The sequence below is a fragment of the Papaver somniferum genome, chromosome 1 (genome assembly GCF_003573695.1).
Source record: "Papaver somniferum cultivar HN1 chromosome 1, ASM357369v1, whole genome shotgun sequence".
Classification (NCBI taxonomy): domain Eukaryota; kingdom Viridiplantae; phylum Streptophyta; class Magnoliopsida; order Ranunculales; family Papaveraceae; genus Papaver; species Papaver somniferum.
The window spans coordinates 34,808,678-34,827,230 of NC_039358.1; the positions used below are offsets into that span (position 1 = coordinate 34,808,678).

Below are 18,553 nucleotides of genomic sequence, written 5' to 3' on the forward strand. Positions count from 1 at the left end.
TTTCTGTAGTCTTCCCTAGTTACTAGTATGTTTATTTCTGTATCTGAAACATTGAAATTTAGTAAAAGTAGTAAAATCAAGTATGCTGTTTTGATATGTGAACAGCAACTGTGCTACAATTTTTCGCCCAGGCCATGAGGAAGCTGGAAGTTGCAATAAGGCCCTGGGGAATAAATGCTGCTGTGGCATAGAAGAAAAAGTCCAAAAAGATGGTTGTTCAACTGGTACTGGGGCACATCGACCCCGTGATCCTTCCACTGTCGAGAGCGGGAGGTGTTCGTTGCTCTGTGAAGGGAGGTGTTCGTTGCTCTGTGAAGCCCAAGCCCAAGCCTACGCGCAGGCAGTGGGGCCAACTCCCAACTTGGAGTAGGCGAGTCAACACAGCGTGCGCACCAGCATCTACCGAGTGTAACCCCGACCAGTGTTCGGTCATCTTAATGTCCCCACTCGGGTTACAAGCTCGCGCGACCAAGCTCGATGCTCATTTCTCCAATCTTGAGCTCTAAATATGAAGTATGCTTTTCATTTTTGAGTGATGTGGGACTAAATTCTTCTCTTTTGCACGTGCTTTTGACAGGACTGGAGGAGAACATCACGCACTGTAATGGGCTGAATTTGAGAGTTTGTTTATGAACTTAAGAAAGCCCCAACCCATTGCCAAGTCTTCCCACATGAATCATGTTATCACAATGGAGAAAAAATATGTTCTCGGATCAAGTTACCGAAGTGAATTGCTGCTGGCTTTGCATTACAAAAGAGGACATGCCCATTGGAAGTGATTACTTTTAACTACGTACATAGAGTTTGGGGTTTTCAACGCTCTCTACCGTAATATGATTGTTGATAAAATTTCCAAAATGGACACCAAGGTTGTGAAAATGCCCCGAGCATTAGGGAAAAGATTAGAATATCCCATTACGTTAGATTTTATGTTAAAGAGAGTTAAGTAGTCGAAATTGTCCTTTCAGGATACGTTTTCATAATTCAAGGTTTAGTGTTTAAAATTCAGGGTTTGGGGTTCAGGATTCAGGTGGTGGTGCGGCGGTATTGGTGGTGGCAGCGATGGTGATAGTGGCGGTGGTGGTGGCGGTGATGGTGGTGGTGGCGGTGATAGTGGTGGTGGCATCGATGGTGATAGTGGCGGTGGTGGCGGCGTTGTTATGGGTATTGAGTTATTACTTTGCGAGATTTTGAGTAGACTTCCTGTGAAATCACTCATGAGATTCAAGTGTGTATGCAAACAACGGCAGTCTTTGATTCAGAGAGATCGAAGCTTCATTGATGTGCACTTCACGCGATCAAAAACTTCGTGTAATTTTAATGTTGGTGGTATCTCACTTTTTATTAGGCGGCCTAGGTGCATAGGCTTGATTTCTCCTCGGTTGAATTACTACTCTTTGAAGGAGGAGCAGCGGCTCCTCAAAGGGACGTAGCTATACCTGGAGCTTCTGTCGCAGATGTTTTCGGAGTTGTCAATGGGTTAATTTCTTTAGTAAACCGCCAGATGCGTTCTGTGTGTATATTTAACCCGAGCACCCGACAATCAACACCTTGGATACAATCCATGATTAAACATGTATATGAGGAAATACAAGTGATAGATGAACATGGTGATTGCAGAACTCATCTGATTCAGTATGTCAATTCTAATTGGTATTACTTTGGCTATGATCCTGAACACAAAGTGGTTGTATTTTGGATAAAGGAAATATACGACCGGTTTAGAGGATTTGTACGTTTTGAAAACATATGTGAGGTCATGACAGTTGACGGCAGACAACACAACAACAACAATCTATCATGGAGAAGGATCGATGACGAGTTCTCGCTCCCGCCAACAATTTTACCGTCAGAATTCACTTGTTCTCTTCACACAAATGGTTCCATTTATTGGCTGCGTCCTGTCACAGAACCACTGATTGTGGAATTTAATGTTGGGAGCGAAAAGTTTAGAGTAATTTCAATTCCCAACTACATCACTGAAGAAATTCGTCATCCTTATGTTTGTAAGTTGATACAAATTGATGGACGTTTAGCTACGACGACAAACCTTGCATCAATGAAGATGTGTGTGTTATATGACAAGAAATCGAAGGACAATATCGTGATATCTACAAGCAGTTCAGCTAGCAGTACTGTTAGCAATAGTGGTGATTTCTACTGGATTGAAGAGACCTTCATGCTGCCGCCTTTCGACTGGAGCCGTCTAATGTTTGATTCCATTCAAGCTGTTCCAGGTACAGACTTACTCATCATTAGATCTGAAGGAGACGGCCGTTCGACTTTCTATTTATACGATTGGAGAAAGAAGATTTTTTGTGCCTGTAATATGAGTAACTATAGACCTAATGTTTACCTGATTAATCATTTACTGTACTACTATTTGTGCGGTAATGGAATTTTGAGGATTCCAAAATGTGGACGATCCATGTTGCGGCGGCAATTTTCCACCATTTACTTGCTTCAATGGAGGTAGATAGATAGTGCAAATATGAGCTCAGTGTTATGCGAGGATCGGCCAAAATACGTATTTCGGGATGCATATCATCCCACACAAGCTACAAATCTAATTATTGCGAAAAGGTTTCTCTATGGAGATGAAAGTAATGTTTCTCCCGTTAATATCCGTGAACTGTACACCTATAATATTAATATGTTGTTTTCCTTCTGTAACTCAATAATCCGTCTCATTTTCTTGATATTCCATCCGGACACGAGCATTTAAAAATATTTCGGATGCCTCGGCAGAGGCCATAGCCCTTTCTGTTGAAGGATCGACTCGATAAGCACTCAGCCGATCCACATATAATCCATTGCGTCAAAATATTGTGTCTAACTCGCCTCAAACATATCTTCACAATTGTGTACAAGTCGAGCATTCCCAGCAACAGTGGCGTGCTGTATTCTAAGGAATGAAGACAATGCACTGATTGATTCCTCCATAAGTTTCGAACTATTCTTTCCTTGATAAACATGGCATATATAGATCACCAGGTGCATTTAATAATAACAACAGAATATTTTGACTGGCACGTGTCAGTGCATAAAAACCAACAAGAGGTAGTACAGTATACTCATAAGACTTAGAAGAGGAAGAGCTCTGATTTTCGGCGCCGCCTTTAGGCTCACTGTCCTCCTGGGAATAATCATGAACAAAATGATCTGACCCAGATTTGCTCGCCGAACCTAGCATATTTGAAGGAGTATGAAAAGGGTGATTAGGAACCGGAAATCACGATTAGAGGGCGGGTAGAGTGTAGAGTCATACGAGGAGAAATCACTTCAGGAACGCTTTTACTGATCGATCGGCCTAGCTGAAGTTCAACACGTTTAATGAATGAACTCGTGGAAGGTGACCCCATTTTCGGAGCCTGCGGAGAAAATGGAGGGGAAGTATTAACATAGCGAATGGAAGGTAACTGCGGAATAGGTAGCACACCAGCGTCTCGCTTCATCTTCTTAGCCAGCCGATCAGCCCTCCATTCGTGGAGAGGTAGATTAATGTATTCTTCAAAGAGGAGGCCCCTAGGCTTCCAGCCAATAGACGGGGAGTTCTAAAAGAATATGAAACAAACGAATATAAAAGAAACTAAGGCAGGATTCGACTGGAAGCAAAGGAAGAGAAGGAAAGAAAGGATACCTTAGCAGGAGGAGACATGACAAGAGGGATTTCCAAGGGCTTTACCGCTGGAGGACGCCTTATTTTCTTAGAACTCGAAGAAGGAGGTAAAGAACCACCTTTCCATCCTTCTGAGGAGACTCATTACCCGGAAGGGGATCCCAGCTGGTAACGAGCGAATGGAGAGGGCGACCTTTGTTACCCGAGGAAAGTTTGTATTTGTTGGCGACCTCATCACTCATCTTTAAGCGACCTGATGCATGCATTTCCTTGAAATCCTCCGTGATTAGAGCCGTAGGAGCGTATGGATCCTTGAGAAGAAGGTTTATCACGTTCCTATTGGCGCCATTGCGATACCCGAGCCATTCACTGGTGACGCTGACTGGCCGCTGAGATTGAGGTTGACAGAAATCAAAATGACACTGACGATCACTCATCCGAAGACATATCTTTAAAAATGAAGCGATTAAAGCTCTCCCGGATCTCCATCTCCTCAGATGAGGAAGGGGAGGGGGATTATAAGGAACCCCTTGATCAAAACCGAGCTGACGAGCAACGCGAATGGTATTATACGCCTCGGATAAAAACTTCCCACCATGAAAACCGGGGAGACGACCCGGTAAGGTAGAGACAATGATGTAGCAAGAAGTCTATTGCAGCATCTAATCTTTGTTACTGCAGCAAGATATTATACTTTTTCGTTACACTCTTTTCATATTATTGCCACAGTGGTGCGCCAAAAGTTTCATTTTACAGTAGTAAATTATAGCTTTTAGCCGCAGCTGAAAAGTACTGTGACTAGATATTTGCTTTTGCAACACCTATATTGAAGGTGTGGTAATATATAGTGTAGCAATAGGTAGATTTTCTTGTAGACAGTAGAACAATACTTGCATTAGTTCAATTGCTATTTGCATTAGTTCAGTTGGCAGATCAGTGGTTTATGGTGGTTCTTGAATAGAGAATTCTAATTTCTATAATTTGCAGATCTTTTTCTTTTGGAACCCTTCCATATTCTAGCTGATCCCGCCTTTTCATCAGAGACCTATTGAGTTCAATTTAGAAGCTTTGCTTTTGGTTGACATGACTAAAAAGAATATTGGACTAGTGGGTTTCAATCTCAGTTGAAGTGAAGAATCATTAGTCCCACAAAAAGTAGGAAGCCAAAATCTACCTAAAATGCTTTCCATATTAATGGTTGATTCTACCCTATGGTATGTCTGGTAATGAAGAACTATCATTTGGGCAAAGATTTATTTAGGCCACCAAAATGTATACAAATCCTTATGCCTTTATTTTTCTTCGGAACTACCACAATGTTCGCTATCCACTTCGAGTACTTCGCAAGCCTGATAATTTCTGACTTAAACATCTTTGTTAGTACCTAAAAGTTACTTTTAGGCAAAACAAATGCAGCGATGTGGTACTTTCTTTTTGGGTTCGAAAATTAAAATCGAACAAGACATGTCTAAACCACGATAGCAGCCGTTCTGTCATGCTTCGGTCACGGGGATAATAAGATAGGTTGATCTTAGGGAGGGAAGCAGAAAAGTTTGAGAAAAATGGCAGTGGTATTGAATTATGTATTTGAGTATCGTTTTAGTGGTTACATAACCAAATCAATGGATACATTAACCAAAATATGAATATAATGCGATATGCATCACTACAGGAAAAATATACATCCGCAACTGGAGTTTCGCAACCCTTTGCTAAATGTCGTAGAATATCCTATGTTTTGCAACTTTTTCAAAGGAAGTGTCGTGGAAGGGCATCAGTACTAATCCCCAAGACCCAAGGGTTGCGACAAAAAAACAAACGACAACCCTTTAAGCAAAACTGTTGTGACGTCATTTAGATTCACAACCGTTTTCAAGATACATAGTTCGTAATCCTATCACAACTAGTCGCAAGAGTCGTTGAAGATAAACAAAATATGAAAAAAAAGGAATAGTGTTGAGGGGATTCGAAATTGAAACCTACTGTTTGTTAGTTCAAACCCATCAACAATCCTTACAGTTCACAAGTTTTGGTTTTTAGTGCTTTTTTTTATTCAAATTTATAACAACCATTATAAGTGTTGTTGAAGCAAAAATATAGGATGTTGGAAAAAAAGAGGGTGCGGGGATTTGATCCTGAGCCTCATGCGTGGAAGTCCATACCATCAACCATGGATACACTGTCACAACACTGTCAGGTCTGTGGTTTTTATATATACTAACTTCATGACAGCCGTTGACAACATTTATAAGAGTTGCAAAAACAAAAGATGATGTTTAAAAATAAGGCTCAGTCGCCTGAGCCGCAAACAGCGCAAAGCCTTCCCTGTAAACAATCCTTGCCTGAAACAATCACATACATTCTACCATGATAATGGATCTCATTTCAAATGTACTAGTTCCCTGGCACTTCATTTCACAGTTCAAGACTTCAAGTACCCAATTTCTTCTAATCCACCAAAAAACATAAAAAGAATGGAAATTTTTCAGAAACAATGACAACCCATAGCACCAAATGGTAACTAAACACGAAAAAGAAGACAAATTGTGCATATCTAGTTCTCTGACTGTAAATAACTGTACCATCACATATTCCCTTCTTCTCACCTCCTTTTTCCGGGCTTGAGAACGGCAATGAAATGAAAAATCATTTTCACTGGCGGAGTTAAAAAAGGGTGTTCACTCGGAACTAAGGTCAAACATCACAATCACATTCCCAATCACAATAATAAGATCAAACATCACAATCAGAAGAACAGTTATAGTATCAGCAAAGGAAAACCAAAAGATCCTGTGACAACAAGATACACAATGACAGCAACGAGAACGACGAAGACAATAAGAAAATATAGCAGTAAACACAATACTTACACTACGTACTGACCTAACCTATGAACTTCTTTTTCTTCTTCCTATTGTTCTTCTTCTTTCTCGGAACCTCTACGACAGCTTCAACATCTTCTCTTACGTAACTCTCGCTCTCGCCCTCGCCACCCATTTGTAAAACAAGAGTTGAAGTATCCGCAGGTTGGCAACTTGTGTCATCATTTTCATTGTATACCTCTAATTCATGGAAACCCCTAGGTGGTGGTTTTATCATCATATACCCGTTAGATATATCTGACTCTCAAGAATAAAAAACTTGTCGCGCTTATGATGCTAAAATGAACGGGTCGTTACGAAATTGGTTCTTATGCTGCTTTAAGTTGACTAATGTGAATCCTTTCTCTAACTTCACACCAAAATAGGTGTGAGCCGAGTCACTTTTGAATATGGGAACTTGAAGGGTAATGTAGTCCAACACCAGAATTTCTTCTAAAACACCATAGAAACCAGTGGTTTCTGATCGTCCTGCAACTATAGTTTTTGATTCAATTGAGACACCACTGTTTTGTGTGACTCTTTGAACATCCTTCGTAAGACACCTAGACCCGTTCATAAGCAAGCCTTTATATGACACGCAGTTTTCTAAAGGACCTTTTGACAACCACTCTACCGTGTTTGATAATGACATGCCTTGTTCCATTTGCATATAAACCTATAAATGCATACGATCAGAACATAAAAATATAACTAAAATGGTTATCTCTGAGCATGATAAGACATATTTATAGCGATTTTGTGCCTAAATGGATGGTTTTAAGTGACAAAATCAAACAGAATATCTTGAACCCATACATGAAAACAGAAACAAACAATCTATATAGAACATCCATGGATAATGGTTTTATTTGTGTTTTCTGAAGTCTCAAAAGCCATAAGTGATTAAAGTAGCTACTAAGGTGCACAATCTGACTAAAAGTGGGAAAAACGTACATTTTTTTTAAACCAATCTGCGAATGTTTCTGACTGTATGGAAATGAGATGGTCTTCATTGGTAACAGACCTCCCAACGGAAGATTTTAACTCATCCATATGCATTCTAAGATAAAAGTAAAATCAAAACATGACGTATTAACTGACAAACCATTTCTAATGAGCAACAACGTGATACTTACGTCAAATATGGATCAATTTCTGCTGTATTAAAAAACACATATCTGTGAGCAATCTTTAGCTTTTCACTATCCATACACACTTGTTCACCTTTAGAAAGAGGACGTGCTGCCGGTGTGGTACCATCGTTTTTATCAGGCCTTGGGTTATATCTTATTTCAGCTGCTTGATCCTTGAGAATCCAACACCTAACACACTCCATTCCAAGATAACACTCTGCTATACAAGCTTCAGGTAGTGCGTAATTTTTAACATATTCTTTGAATGTCTTTATATACCTATACGAAAGTAGCATATATATGAAACAGTTATACCAGTTAGAACACTTAAATATTAGGTAGTAACTCTAAGCTACAAGGGAAAGCTACTGACATGTTGCATAACACACCTTTCAAATGGATACATCCAACGATATTGTACAGGTCCACATAAACGCACTTCTCGAGCTAGGTGAATTGTCAAGTGCACCATCACATCAAAAAATGATGGAGGGAAGTACACCTCCAACATACACAAAGTCTCATCAACTTCTACTTCAAGTTCTACTAATCTTTCGGATCAACTACCCTTTGGCATATTTCGTGAAAATAAGAACACAACCTGAAAATCGCCTTACTTGGCCCCTCAGGTAAAACTCCCCTCAAAGCTACAGGTAATATTTGTTGCATAAGAACATGGTAATCATGAGCCTTAAGGACACCTAAGCAACCATCTTTCGAGAAATGCTTCCTAAGATCCAAACTATACCTATATGGAACCTTCATATTCCTCATCCTATTATAAAGTATAACCTTATTCTTGTGGCTTAATATGTATGGTGCTGCTCGAAGAATTGTTTTGCCATTTATCACTTCTGGATGCAATTCTGGTCGTATTCCCATACTCTTCAGATCATTACGGGAATTCAAACCATCTTTTGTTTTGAACTTTATATTCAAAATAGTACCAATGATGCTCTCACAAACATTTTTTTCTGTATGCATAACATCAATATTATGCCGTAGTAACAAATCCTAGGAATTCATGAAAAAACCTAACATTAGTAATTCCCCCAAAAAAAAGATGAGTCCATGTTCAATGAAAATCAAGTTTTACACATATATAATTACCTATAAAGCCATTTTCACAATCTAATATATATGTATATGAAGTTATACTGAGTTCAAGCAAACATGACAAAACCTCATAAAACTGCTATTTGAAAGTTCAGGGGCTAATCAGGTCATAGTGAGTTCAAGCATAGATGATCATGTGCACGAAACTATTTAACAAGTAAATGTGAAGTTAGAACTGACCTTCCAGTAAGGCAGGTCGAAGAATATCGACCGTTTGTTAAACACCCGAAACTCAGTTTCCTCGTCAGGTGCACCAAATCTAGCCGCATCAGAAACAACATCCTTTTTCCGCTTCCCACAATTAGAATTACCATACTTTGCACGTTTTTCCGCACTACTCTGACCCTTTTCCTTTACCATCTTCTATTCTTCTTATTCTTCTTCTTCTTTTCCTCTTTTTCTTTCCTTTTCTCCTCCTCGTTCTTCTCCGCTTTCCCAAAATCATTCACAATACTACTCTGACGTTCAAACACCTCAGCACTAGACATAACAGGTGGTTTTTCTCTCCTCTCAATTTCTCCATTAAACATGTCTTTTTTCTGCCGAAAAGGATGATTATCACGAAGAAATCTCCTATGATTCATGTATACAGTTTTACGACTAAATGGCAACCAGACGCTAAGAGTATTATCACCACAAAGAGGACAGGCTTCCTTCCCTTTATATGTACATCCAGATAGATTTCCATGTGCAAGGAAATCATTAATTGTCCACATCAATAAAGCCTTCAAGTTAAATTTTTTTTTACTAAACGAATCATACACTTTCACGCCGTTTTCCCACAACTCAATCAGATCATCAATCAATGGCTGCAAGTACACATCAATGTCCTTACCGGGTTGCTTTTTTCCTGGAATCAGCATGCTCAGAATAATGTTTTTGGCTTGCATACACGCATGGGGAGGCAAATTGTAAATCACGATCATCACCAGCCAACAGCTGTGGGTTGCGGAAAGATCGCCAAACGGATTGAATCCATCAGCAGCAAGCCCAAGACGCAAATTACGCGAATCTGAAGCAAATGCGGGAAACCTATGGTCTATGTGCTTCCAAGCCAAAGAATCTGAAGGATGACGCATTTTCCCATCTTTACTCTTGTTCGTCGCGTGCCATATCAACTGCTCAGCCATCTCTGTTGATTGATATAATCTCTTCAGTCTCGGAACAAGGGGGAGTATCTAAGAACCTTCACTGGTATCTTCTTTTTGGGCTTGTCTATCATGTCCGCATCGTTGAGGTCGTCCATGTTAGATGTGTCTTGCTTCCACCTAAAATAATGACATTTAGGACATTCATCTGCATCTTTCAAATATTTTCTAAACAAGCAACAATCATTCTCACATGGGTATTTTCTCGTAGGTCAATTGATAAGATTTCAGCAGCTTCTTCACTTCATATGTGCTTTTAGGAATACAATGACTTGGCGGCAACAGCGAACCAATTGTCTTGAGAAGCTCGTCAAGAGCCTTCCTAGATATACCATTAACTGTCTTGTGCCTATACCACTCAACAGTGATAGATAACTGTGTGTGTTGTACAATTGGGGTATAATGGAATGTCAGCCGCCTCATCCACCTGGTTGTCCAACCCCTCGTCCTGCCTGATTTCATGGCCCTGATCTTGATGTGCATCACCTTCAAAATTATCCTCTACTTGTATCTGTTCTGAACCATGTGTCGCTCTCTCTTGGTGAACATCATTAGAAATGATAGCCGGTTCCCCATGAAAAACCCACTCGGTGTATGTAGGATCCATACCTCGTTTCAGCAAGTGAAGATGCACTATATTCGGAGGAAGTAGCAAAGAAAGATTCTTACAATCAACACAAGGACAACCGAACTTAGAAGGATTTCCAAGGTTTTGACAAACATTCTCTATGAAATTCTTCAATGCATTCTGATATGGAAGATCACCCCTACATAAAAGATAGATAAAATCAGAACACCGTACGTAATATTAACGTAAAAAATCTAGCAAACTGATGTAAATAATATAATTAGTATATATCCTTAAGTTAAACATATTAACCTTGGCCAATGAATCCAATATTTATTCATTAGTTACAACGAATTCAATCGATCGGTATATATATGTTAAAATGAAACTTGAATCTGCGCACAACAGAAAAAAGAAGAGTTAAAATAAGGCTCACAGAGATCTAGCCCTGCAATTAACTTCATCATGTAAGTTATAACAATCCTAATAAGTAATTACCATAAAAATTATAAGTTGTAACTGAAACGAAGTACTTTTTATTTCTTTTAAATCATGGTCTTACACATAAAATTAAAAATTATTACATATGAAGACTTTTCCCTAGCTTTGTAACTAGATCAGCTATTTGATTAGTAGAAACTCTAACTTTTTCTTTTGCAGCAATGAAGATAGCATCTGAAGCCCATGTAAAATCTCCACATTGTTCACATACAAGGTAAGTTATGTGCTTATTGTGTTGATTGTGGCATATTCTTAGGGTGAGTTTGCAGTTGCAGGTTCAAAAGAAACAAAACTTATTGTGCAGTGGACAATCTTTAAAAGAGTGATCATCTTCTCCACAAGCATTACAACTTTTCGCTGATGGTAATAACAACACCTTGGCTTTGCAAGGGTCAGAAGCATCATTAAACCATTCAAAATAGGTGCAGGTAGGTATGGTGCACTTGAAGAACATTTTTCCATAGGTTTCAGTTGTTTTAGATCGTAGAAACGCTCTCACACCGTTACAAGGAATATGCTTGCACCTAGAATAGAGCCAAGGACACACTTTTGTTTCATGGTTCCCTTGTTCACACATAGCACACTCAGTTAGTATATTTTTCATTCTCATCTTACTGTTGCTGTTTTTGCAACTATTACTGCTACTTGGAGAGTCTTTCACACCTCCACCCATGACTGATTCAGTGTTATGGCTAATTAGAAGCTAATTTCAGTCCCTAGCTAGTAATGCAATCCTACCACATTTGACTACACACACATTAAACAAAGAGCTCCAAAGTCTGTGTATAACGATCAGTTCACAATGCTCTAAATATCTACAACATATACCTTTGAACTCTTCTCTCATATTAACCTTTATTCCCCTCCCAGTTCAGCCAAGTATGTGTACACAAAATTCTTATGATAAAATTAAATCAAATCCTGCAAAAGAATTGAAATTTGAATGAATATAATGCAAATCACCTGAATTCAATGCAAACCCTAATTCTAATCATTTGAATTAAATGCAACTTAATTCACCTGAATTCAATGCAAACCCTAATTCAAAATATTAATGCAACTGATTTTATTTCAACCACTAGAATTTGATGCAATGATTGAAATTAACTAAAATAAATGACCCCAATTATCCAAACGAATTAAATTCAATGATTGAAAAAAATTTAAAAACCAAAATCGAGAATCAAAAACAAAATTAAAATTAAACCCTAAAGAGATCGAGAAACCAAATTTACAGACCTGGGTAAGTCTTCAGCTAGGTCGATCCGTTGATTGTTGTAAGTCTTCAACTCGATCTGTTGATTGTTGTAAGTCTTCAACTATATCTGTTGGTGTAGAAACTTCGTACAACTACCTCGATTTGTTGGGTTGATGAGGGTGTTTTTGATGGTGGTGAGCTGTTGATGATGGTTACGGGAGATGGTGGTTTTGATGGTTGCGGGAGATGGTGGTTTTACAGAGAAAAAAGTGATGAAGGAGGAGGAAGCAGCATGAGATAATGTTAGAATGAAAAAAAGAAGTGGATAAGAAAGGTTAAGGGAAAATGAAAAAAAAATGGACGGTTACAGATTGAAATGGATGGTTAGGATGTAATATTTCCTACATCCCCTTTCACAACCTTTATAGAAGTCGTCGTAAAACGTTTGTCGTTCTGCTAAAATTTTTTCAATTTTGCTAAAACAAATTCACTTATGCTAAAATTTTTTCACTTCTGTTAATTTTTTGACGAAAAGGGTGATTTTATGCCTCAAAAGATTTTCCGTACTTATAGGAGTCCTCTTCTGGTGCGGTTTCGACCTCGAAGCCAGTTTCATTCCCGAACTTGGGGAAACTGTGTGTGTTTAAGCATTTTGAAGAATATATTAACTTGTAAAATGGCGTTCATACCAAGTTTGCTACTTATAGGAGTCCTCTCCTGGCGAATATCTACATGGAATCTTACACGCATACTGTTGGATTCGTCGTTCATACGAAGGAATCTTATCTATATTGGTTCAGTTTTCGATCTCCGAGAAAGATTCTTTCTCGAAGCTGATGAAATTTAGGGTTTGGTTACGGTATCGGCAAATATATACATGGAATCTTACACGCATACTGTTGGATTCGTCGTTCATACGAAGGAATCTTATCTATATTGGTCCAGTTTTCGATCTCCGAGCAACATTCTTTCTCGAAGCTGATGAAATTTAGGGTTTGGTTACGGTATCGGCGAATATCTACATGGAATCTTACACGCATACTGTTGGATTCGTCGTTCATACGAAGAAATCTTATCTATATTGGTCCAGTTTTCGATCTCCGAGCAAGATTCTTTCTCGAAGATGATGAAATTTAGGGTTTGGTTACGGTATCGGCGAATATCTACATGCAATCTTACACGCGTATTGTTGGATTCTTCGTTCATACGAAGGAATTTTATCTATATTGGTCCAGTTTTCGATCTCCGAGCAAGATTCTTTCTCGAAGCTGATGAAATTTAGGGTTTGGTTATGGTATCGGCGAATATCTACATGGAATCTTAAACGCATACTGTTGGATTCGTCGTTCATACGAAGGAATCTTATCTATATTGGTCCAGTTTTCGATCTCCGAGCAAGATTCTTTATCGAATATGATGAAATTTAGGGTTTGGTTACGGTATCGGCGAATATCTACATGGAATCTTACACGCATACTGTCGGATTCGTCGTTCATACGAAGGAATCTTATCTATATTGGTCTTGTTTTCGATCTCCGAGCAAGATTCTTTCTCGAAGATGATGAAATTTAGGGTTTGGTTACGGTATCGGCGAATATCTATACGGAATCTTACACGCATACTGTTGGATTCATCGTTCATACAATGGAATCTTATCTATATTGGTCAAGTTTTCGATCTTCGAGCAAGATTCTTTCTCGAAGCTGATGAAATTTAGGGTTTGGTTACGGTATCGGCGAATATCTACATGGAATCTTGCACGCATACTGTTGGATTCGTCGTTCATAGAAAGGAATCTTATCTATATTGGTCCACTTATCGATCTCCGAGCAAGATTCTTTCTCGAAGATGATGAAATTTAGGGTTTGGTTACGGTATCGGCGAATATCTACATGGAATCTTACACACATAATGTTGGATTCGTCGTTCATACGAAGGAATCTTATCTATATTGGTCCAGTTTTCGGTCTCCGAGCAAGATTCTTTCTCGAAGATGATGAAATTTAGGGTTTGGTTACGGTATCAGCGAATATCTACATGGAATATTACACACATACTGTTGGATTCGTCGTTCATACGAAGGAATCTTATCAATATTGGTCCAGTTTTTGATCTCCGAGCAAGATTCTTTCTCGAAGCTGATGAAATTTAGGGTTTGGTTACGGTATCGGCGAGTATCTACATGGAATCTTACACGCATACTGTTGGATTCGTCGTTCATACGAAGGAATCTTATCTATATTGGTCCAGTTTTTGATCTCCGAACAAGATTCTTTCTCGAATATGATGAAATTTAGGGTTTGGTTACGGTATCAGCGAATAGCTACATGCAATCTTACACGCATATTGTTGGATTCGTCGTTCATACGAAGGAATCTTATCTATATTGGTCCAGTTTTCGATCTCCGAGCAAGATACTTTCTCGAAAATGATGAAATTTAGGGTTTGGTTACGGTATCGGCGAATATTTACATGGACTCTTACACGCATACTGTTGGATTCGTCGTTCATACAAAGGAATCTTATCTATATTGGTCCAGTTTTCGATCTCCGAGCAAGATTCTTTCTCGAAGATGATGAAATTTAGGGTTTGGTTACGGTATCGGCGGATATCTACATGGAATCTTACAAGCATACTGTTGGATTCGTCCTTCATACGAAGGAATCTTATCTATATTTATCCAGTTTTTGATCTCCGAGCAAGATTTTATCTCGAAGCTGATGAAATTTAGGGTTTGGTTACGGTATCGGCGAATATCTACATGGAATCTTACACGCATACTATTGGATTCGTCGTTCATACGAAGGAATCTTATCTATATTTGTCCAGTTTTCGATCTCCGAGCAAGATTCTTTCTCGAAGATGATGAAATTTAGGGTTTTGTTTACAGTATCGGTGAATATCTACATGGAATCTTACACGCATACTGTTGGATTCGTCGTTCTTACGAAGAAATCTTATCTATATTGGTCCAGTTTTCGATCTCCGAGCAAGATTCTTTCTCGAAGCTGATGAAATTTAGGGTTTGGTTACGGTATCGGCGAATATCTACATGGAATCTTACACGCATACTGTTGGATTCGTCGTTCATACGAAGGAATCTTATCTACATTGGTCCAGTTTTCGATCTTCGAGCAAGATTCTTTCTCGGAGCAGATGAAATTTAAGGTTTGGTTACGGTATCGGCGAATATCTACATAGAATCTTACATGCACACTGTTGGATTCGTCGTTCATACGAAGGAATCCTATCTATATTGGTCCAGTTTTCCATCTCCGAGCAAGATTCTTTCTCGAAGATGATGAAATTTAGGGTTTGGTTACGGTATATCTACATGGAATCTTACACGCATACTGTTGGATTCGTCGTTCATACGAAGGAATCTTATCTTTATTGGTCCAGTTTTCGATCTCCGAGCAAGATTCTTTCTCGAAGATGATGAAATTTAAGGTTTGGTTACAGTATCGGCGAATATCTACATGGAATCTTACACACATACTGTTGGATTCGTCGTTCATACGAAGGAATCTTATCTATATTGGTCCAGTTTTCGATCTTCGAGCAAGATTCTTTCTCGAAGCTGAAGAAATTTAGGGTTTGGTTACGGTATCGGCGAATATGTACATGGAATCTTACACGCATACTGTTGGATTCGTCGTTCATACGAAGGAATCTTATCTATATTGGTCCAGTTTTCGATCTCTGAGCAAGATTCTTTCTCGAAGATGATGAAATTTAAGGTTTGGTTACTGTATCGTTGAATATCTACATGGAATCTTACACGCATACTGTTGGACTCGTCGTTCATACGAAGGAATCTTATCTATGTTGGTCCAGTTTTCGATCTCCGCGAAAGAAATTCTTCTCGAAGCTGATGAAATTTAGGGTTTGGTTACGGTATCGGCGAATATCTACATTGAATCTTACACGCATAGTATTGGATTCGTCGTTCATACGAAGGAATCTTATCTATATTGGTCCAGTTTTCGATCTCCGAGCAAGATTCTTTCTCGAAGCTGATGAAGTTTAGTGTTTGGGTATGGTATCGGCGAATATCTACATGGAATCTTACACGCATACTGTTGGATTCGTCGTTCATACGAAGGAATCTTATCTATATTGGTCCAGTTTTCGATCTCCGAGCAAGATTCTTTCTCGAAGATGATGAAATTTAGGGTTTGGTTACGGTATCGGCGAATATCTACATGCAATCTTACACGCATATTGTTAGATTCGTCGTTCATACGAAGGAATTTTATCTATATTGGTCCAGTTTTCGATCTCCGAGCAAGATTCTTTCTTGAAGCTGATGAAATTTAGGGTTTGGTTACGGTATCGGCGAATTTCTACATGGAATCTTTCATTCTCGAACTTGACCAATTTGGGGTTTATTTCTAATCCGATGATCTAGAATTAAGCAAAAACAAAGACAAGGATCAATCTAACGGTCAAAATTCCTTGTTTGGTTTTGACAAAAATAAACATTGCTCAATCCGTAACCTATTCTTTTAGCCAATCAGAGTGCATTAAATCTAATCTAACAGTTGTAATCCCTATCATGCGGATTTAGGATTTTCCCCCCCAACATCCCGCCCAAAATTTCCCTTACCTTCTAGAAACAACAACGTGTCACCTCTCCAATTTTCGGAAAAAAAAGAGAAAATTTCAGAGACCACACATTCTCATTTGTCTCCCTCGTTTACTTCTTCTTCTCCATTTCCATTCAACTATTTCTCTCTCCGTTCTCACTCAGAGAAAGAAAAACCTTTGCAATTTTTTTTTTAATTCGCTCAAACCTTAAAAATAAACCAAAAAATAGTCTCATCTAACTTCAAATCCTCTCATTTGCAACCCTAATCAGAAAATCCAACTATCCACAAAACACCTAAAATCAAGAAAATAATTCTTCTGCAAACCCTCATCGGAAAACTAGGTCTATCTGCAACCCTCAAAAGATTGTTAAAAAATAATCTCTCGAACCCTCTTTTCTCTTATTTGATTTGGTTGAATTTAGATTTTTGTTCTAGGGTTTGGTTTGTTAACATGCAATTTTTCTGAGAGTGCAGTTTAGGTCTTTTTTTTTTTTTTTTTTTTTTTTTTTTTTTTTAAATTTCAATAACATGCAATTGTTGATGATGTTTGTTCTAGGATTTATCATTTGGTTTTGAATTGTTATAGGGTTCTTTTTAATTTTACTGATTTTGATTTTAGGTTTTTTTTTTTTTTTTAATTTATAAAATGCAATTAGTTGATGATGTTTGTTCTAGCATTCTGATTTGGTTTAATTTGTTATAGGGTTCTTTTTAATTTCATTGATTTTGATTTTAGGGTTTTTTTTTTTTAATTTATAAAATGCAATTAATTGATGATGTTTGTTCTGGTATTCTGATTTGATTTGATTTGTTATAGGGTTCTTTTTAATTTTATTGTTTTTAAATTGGAGCTTGAATCAATGGCATGATTTTGTACTTAGTAGCATGAATTACTTTGTTTCTGCACTTAAATGCTATTAACATTTTTCTTAGAGAATGATATAAGTAGATTGGCTGATGCTTGGTTGATAGCTACCAAGTTAATATTTATTTGCGGGTGGTTGGAATACGGAACCCCTGGTTCATTCTCAAATGAGAATGTGCAGGGCTTCCTTATTCCAACCATCTGTTGAATAGTTGCTTGGTGGTTATGTTGTTATTATGTTGTTCTTTATTACTACCAAACTGCTAGTGTATTTCATAGAAGAACATGATTCTTGGTTTGTTCTTTTATTAGGTTTGTAAAGAAGAACATGATGCTTGGTTGCTTCTGTTTAATATAATGCTTGTTTTTGTAGCTCATTAATGAAAACAAATCTTACAGCAATGGGAAAGAATAAGGTAAAGACTGATTTCATTATGATTCAGTTGCTCTTGTTCATGTAAATGATTTGCTTTGAGTTGTCAATAGATACTAATGAAGCATTTGTATTTAATGATGCAGAAGTAAACAATAAAGAATAATGTCAAGCAGTTTCCAATCAAGGTAAACTCTTTTCATCTCAATTTCATTATATTAACATAACAAATTTCTTTACCTTCTCATTTTAACTAAGTTATATATGGTTTTTGCAGCTGAAGAAGGGACTGAAGAGTCAACAGTCCCAACCTGTTAATGCATCTCCATCAAAAAGTGTTGCACTTGCTTCGAAGTGCCGAACACCCAGAAAGAACAAGTCAGCAGAACCAACTGATCCTATATCTCCAACTGATTCCAACACTTGTTAGAGGAGATCATCACCAAGGTTCAAAGTAGATGCAGAACCAACCAACCCTAATAGTACTACACGCAGTACTCCTCCGTCAAGTGCACAACCTGAAACTGACCAACCAACTTCATACACTCGAAAGAAATTAGTTTCTAAGACGAAGACTG

At 38.1% G+C, this 18,553-nt stretch overlaps 1 protein-coding gene across 1 annotated transcript; it reads right to left on the minus strand.

Moving 5' to 3' along the window:
• Positions 1-6,769: 6,769 nt before the first annotated feature.
• Positions 6,770-9,859, minus strand: LOC113283208. The gene is made up of 7 exons (XM_026532429.1): positions 9,179-9,859; positions 8,910-9,020; positions 8,231-8,627; positions 8,003-8,060; positions 7,617-7,892; positions 7,435-7,540; positions 6,770-7,156 (listed from the first exon to the last, which is right to left on the minus strand). The coding sequence occupies exons 1-7, from the start codon at positions 9,857-9,859 to the stop codon at positions 6,770-6,772; spliced, it is 2,016 nt and encodes a 671-aa protein (XP_026388214.1).
• Positions 9,860-18,553: the final 8,694 nt, after the last annotated feature.

What these genes read in the sequence shown, in the direction of transcription:
- LOC113283208 (XM_026532429.1), bottom strand. Translation starts at nt 9,859, where the DNA reads ATGGCTGAGCAGTTGATATGGCACGCGACGAACAAGAGTAAAGATGGG. An exon ending in TCGACCTGCCTTACTGGAAG is followed by an intron (nt 8,628 to 8,909) that starts GTCAGTTCTAAC and finishes ATGAATTCCTAG; the next exon opens with GATTTGTTACTACGGCATAA. An exon ending in CAGATTGGTTTAAAAAAAAT is followed by an intron (nt 7,157 to 7,434) that starts GTACGTTTTTCC and finishes ATGCATTTATAG; the next exon opens with GTTTATATGCAAATGGAACA.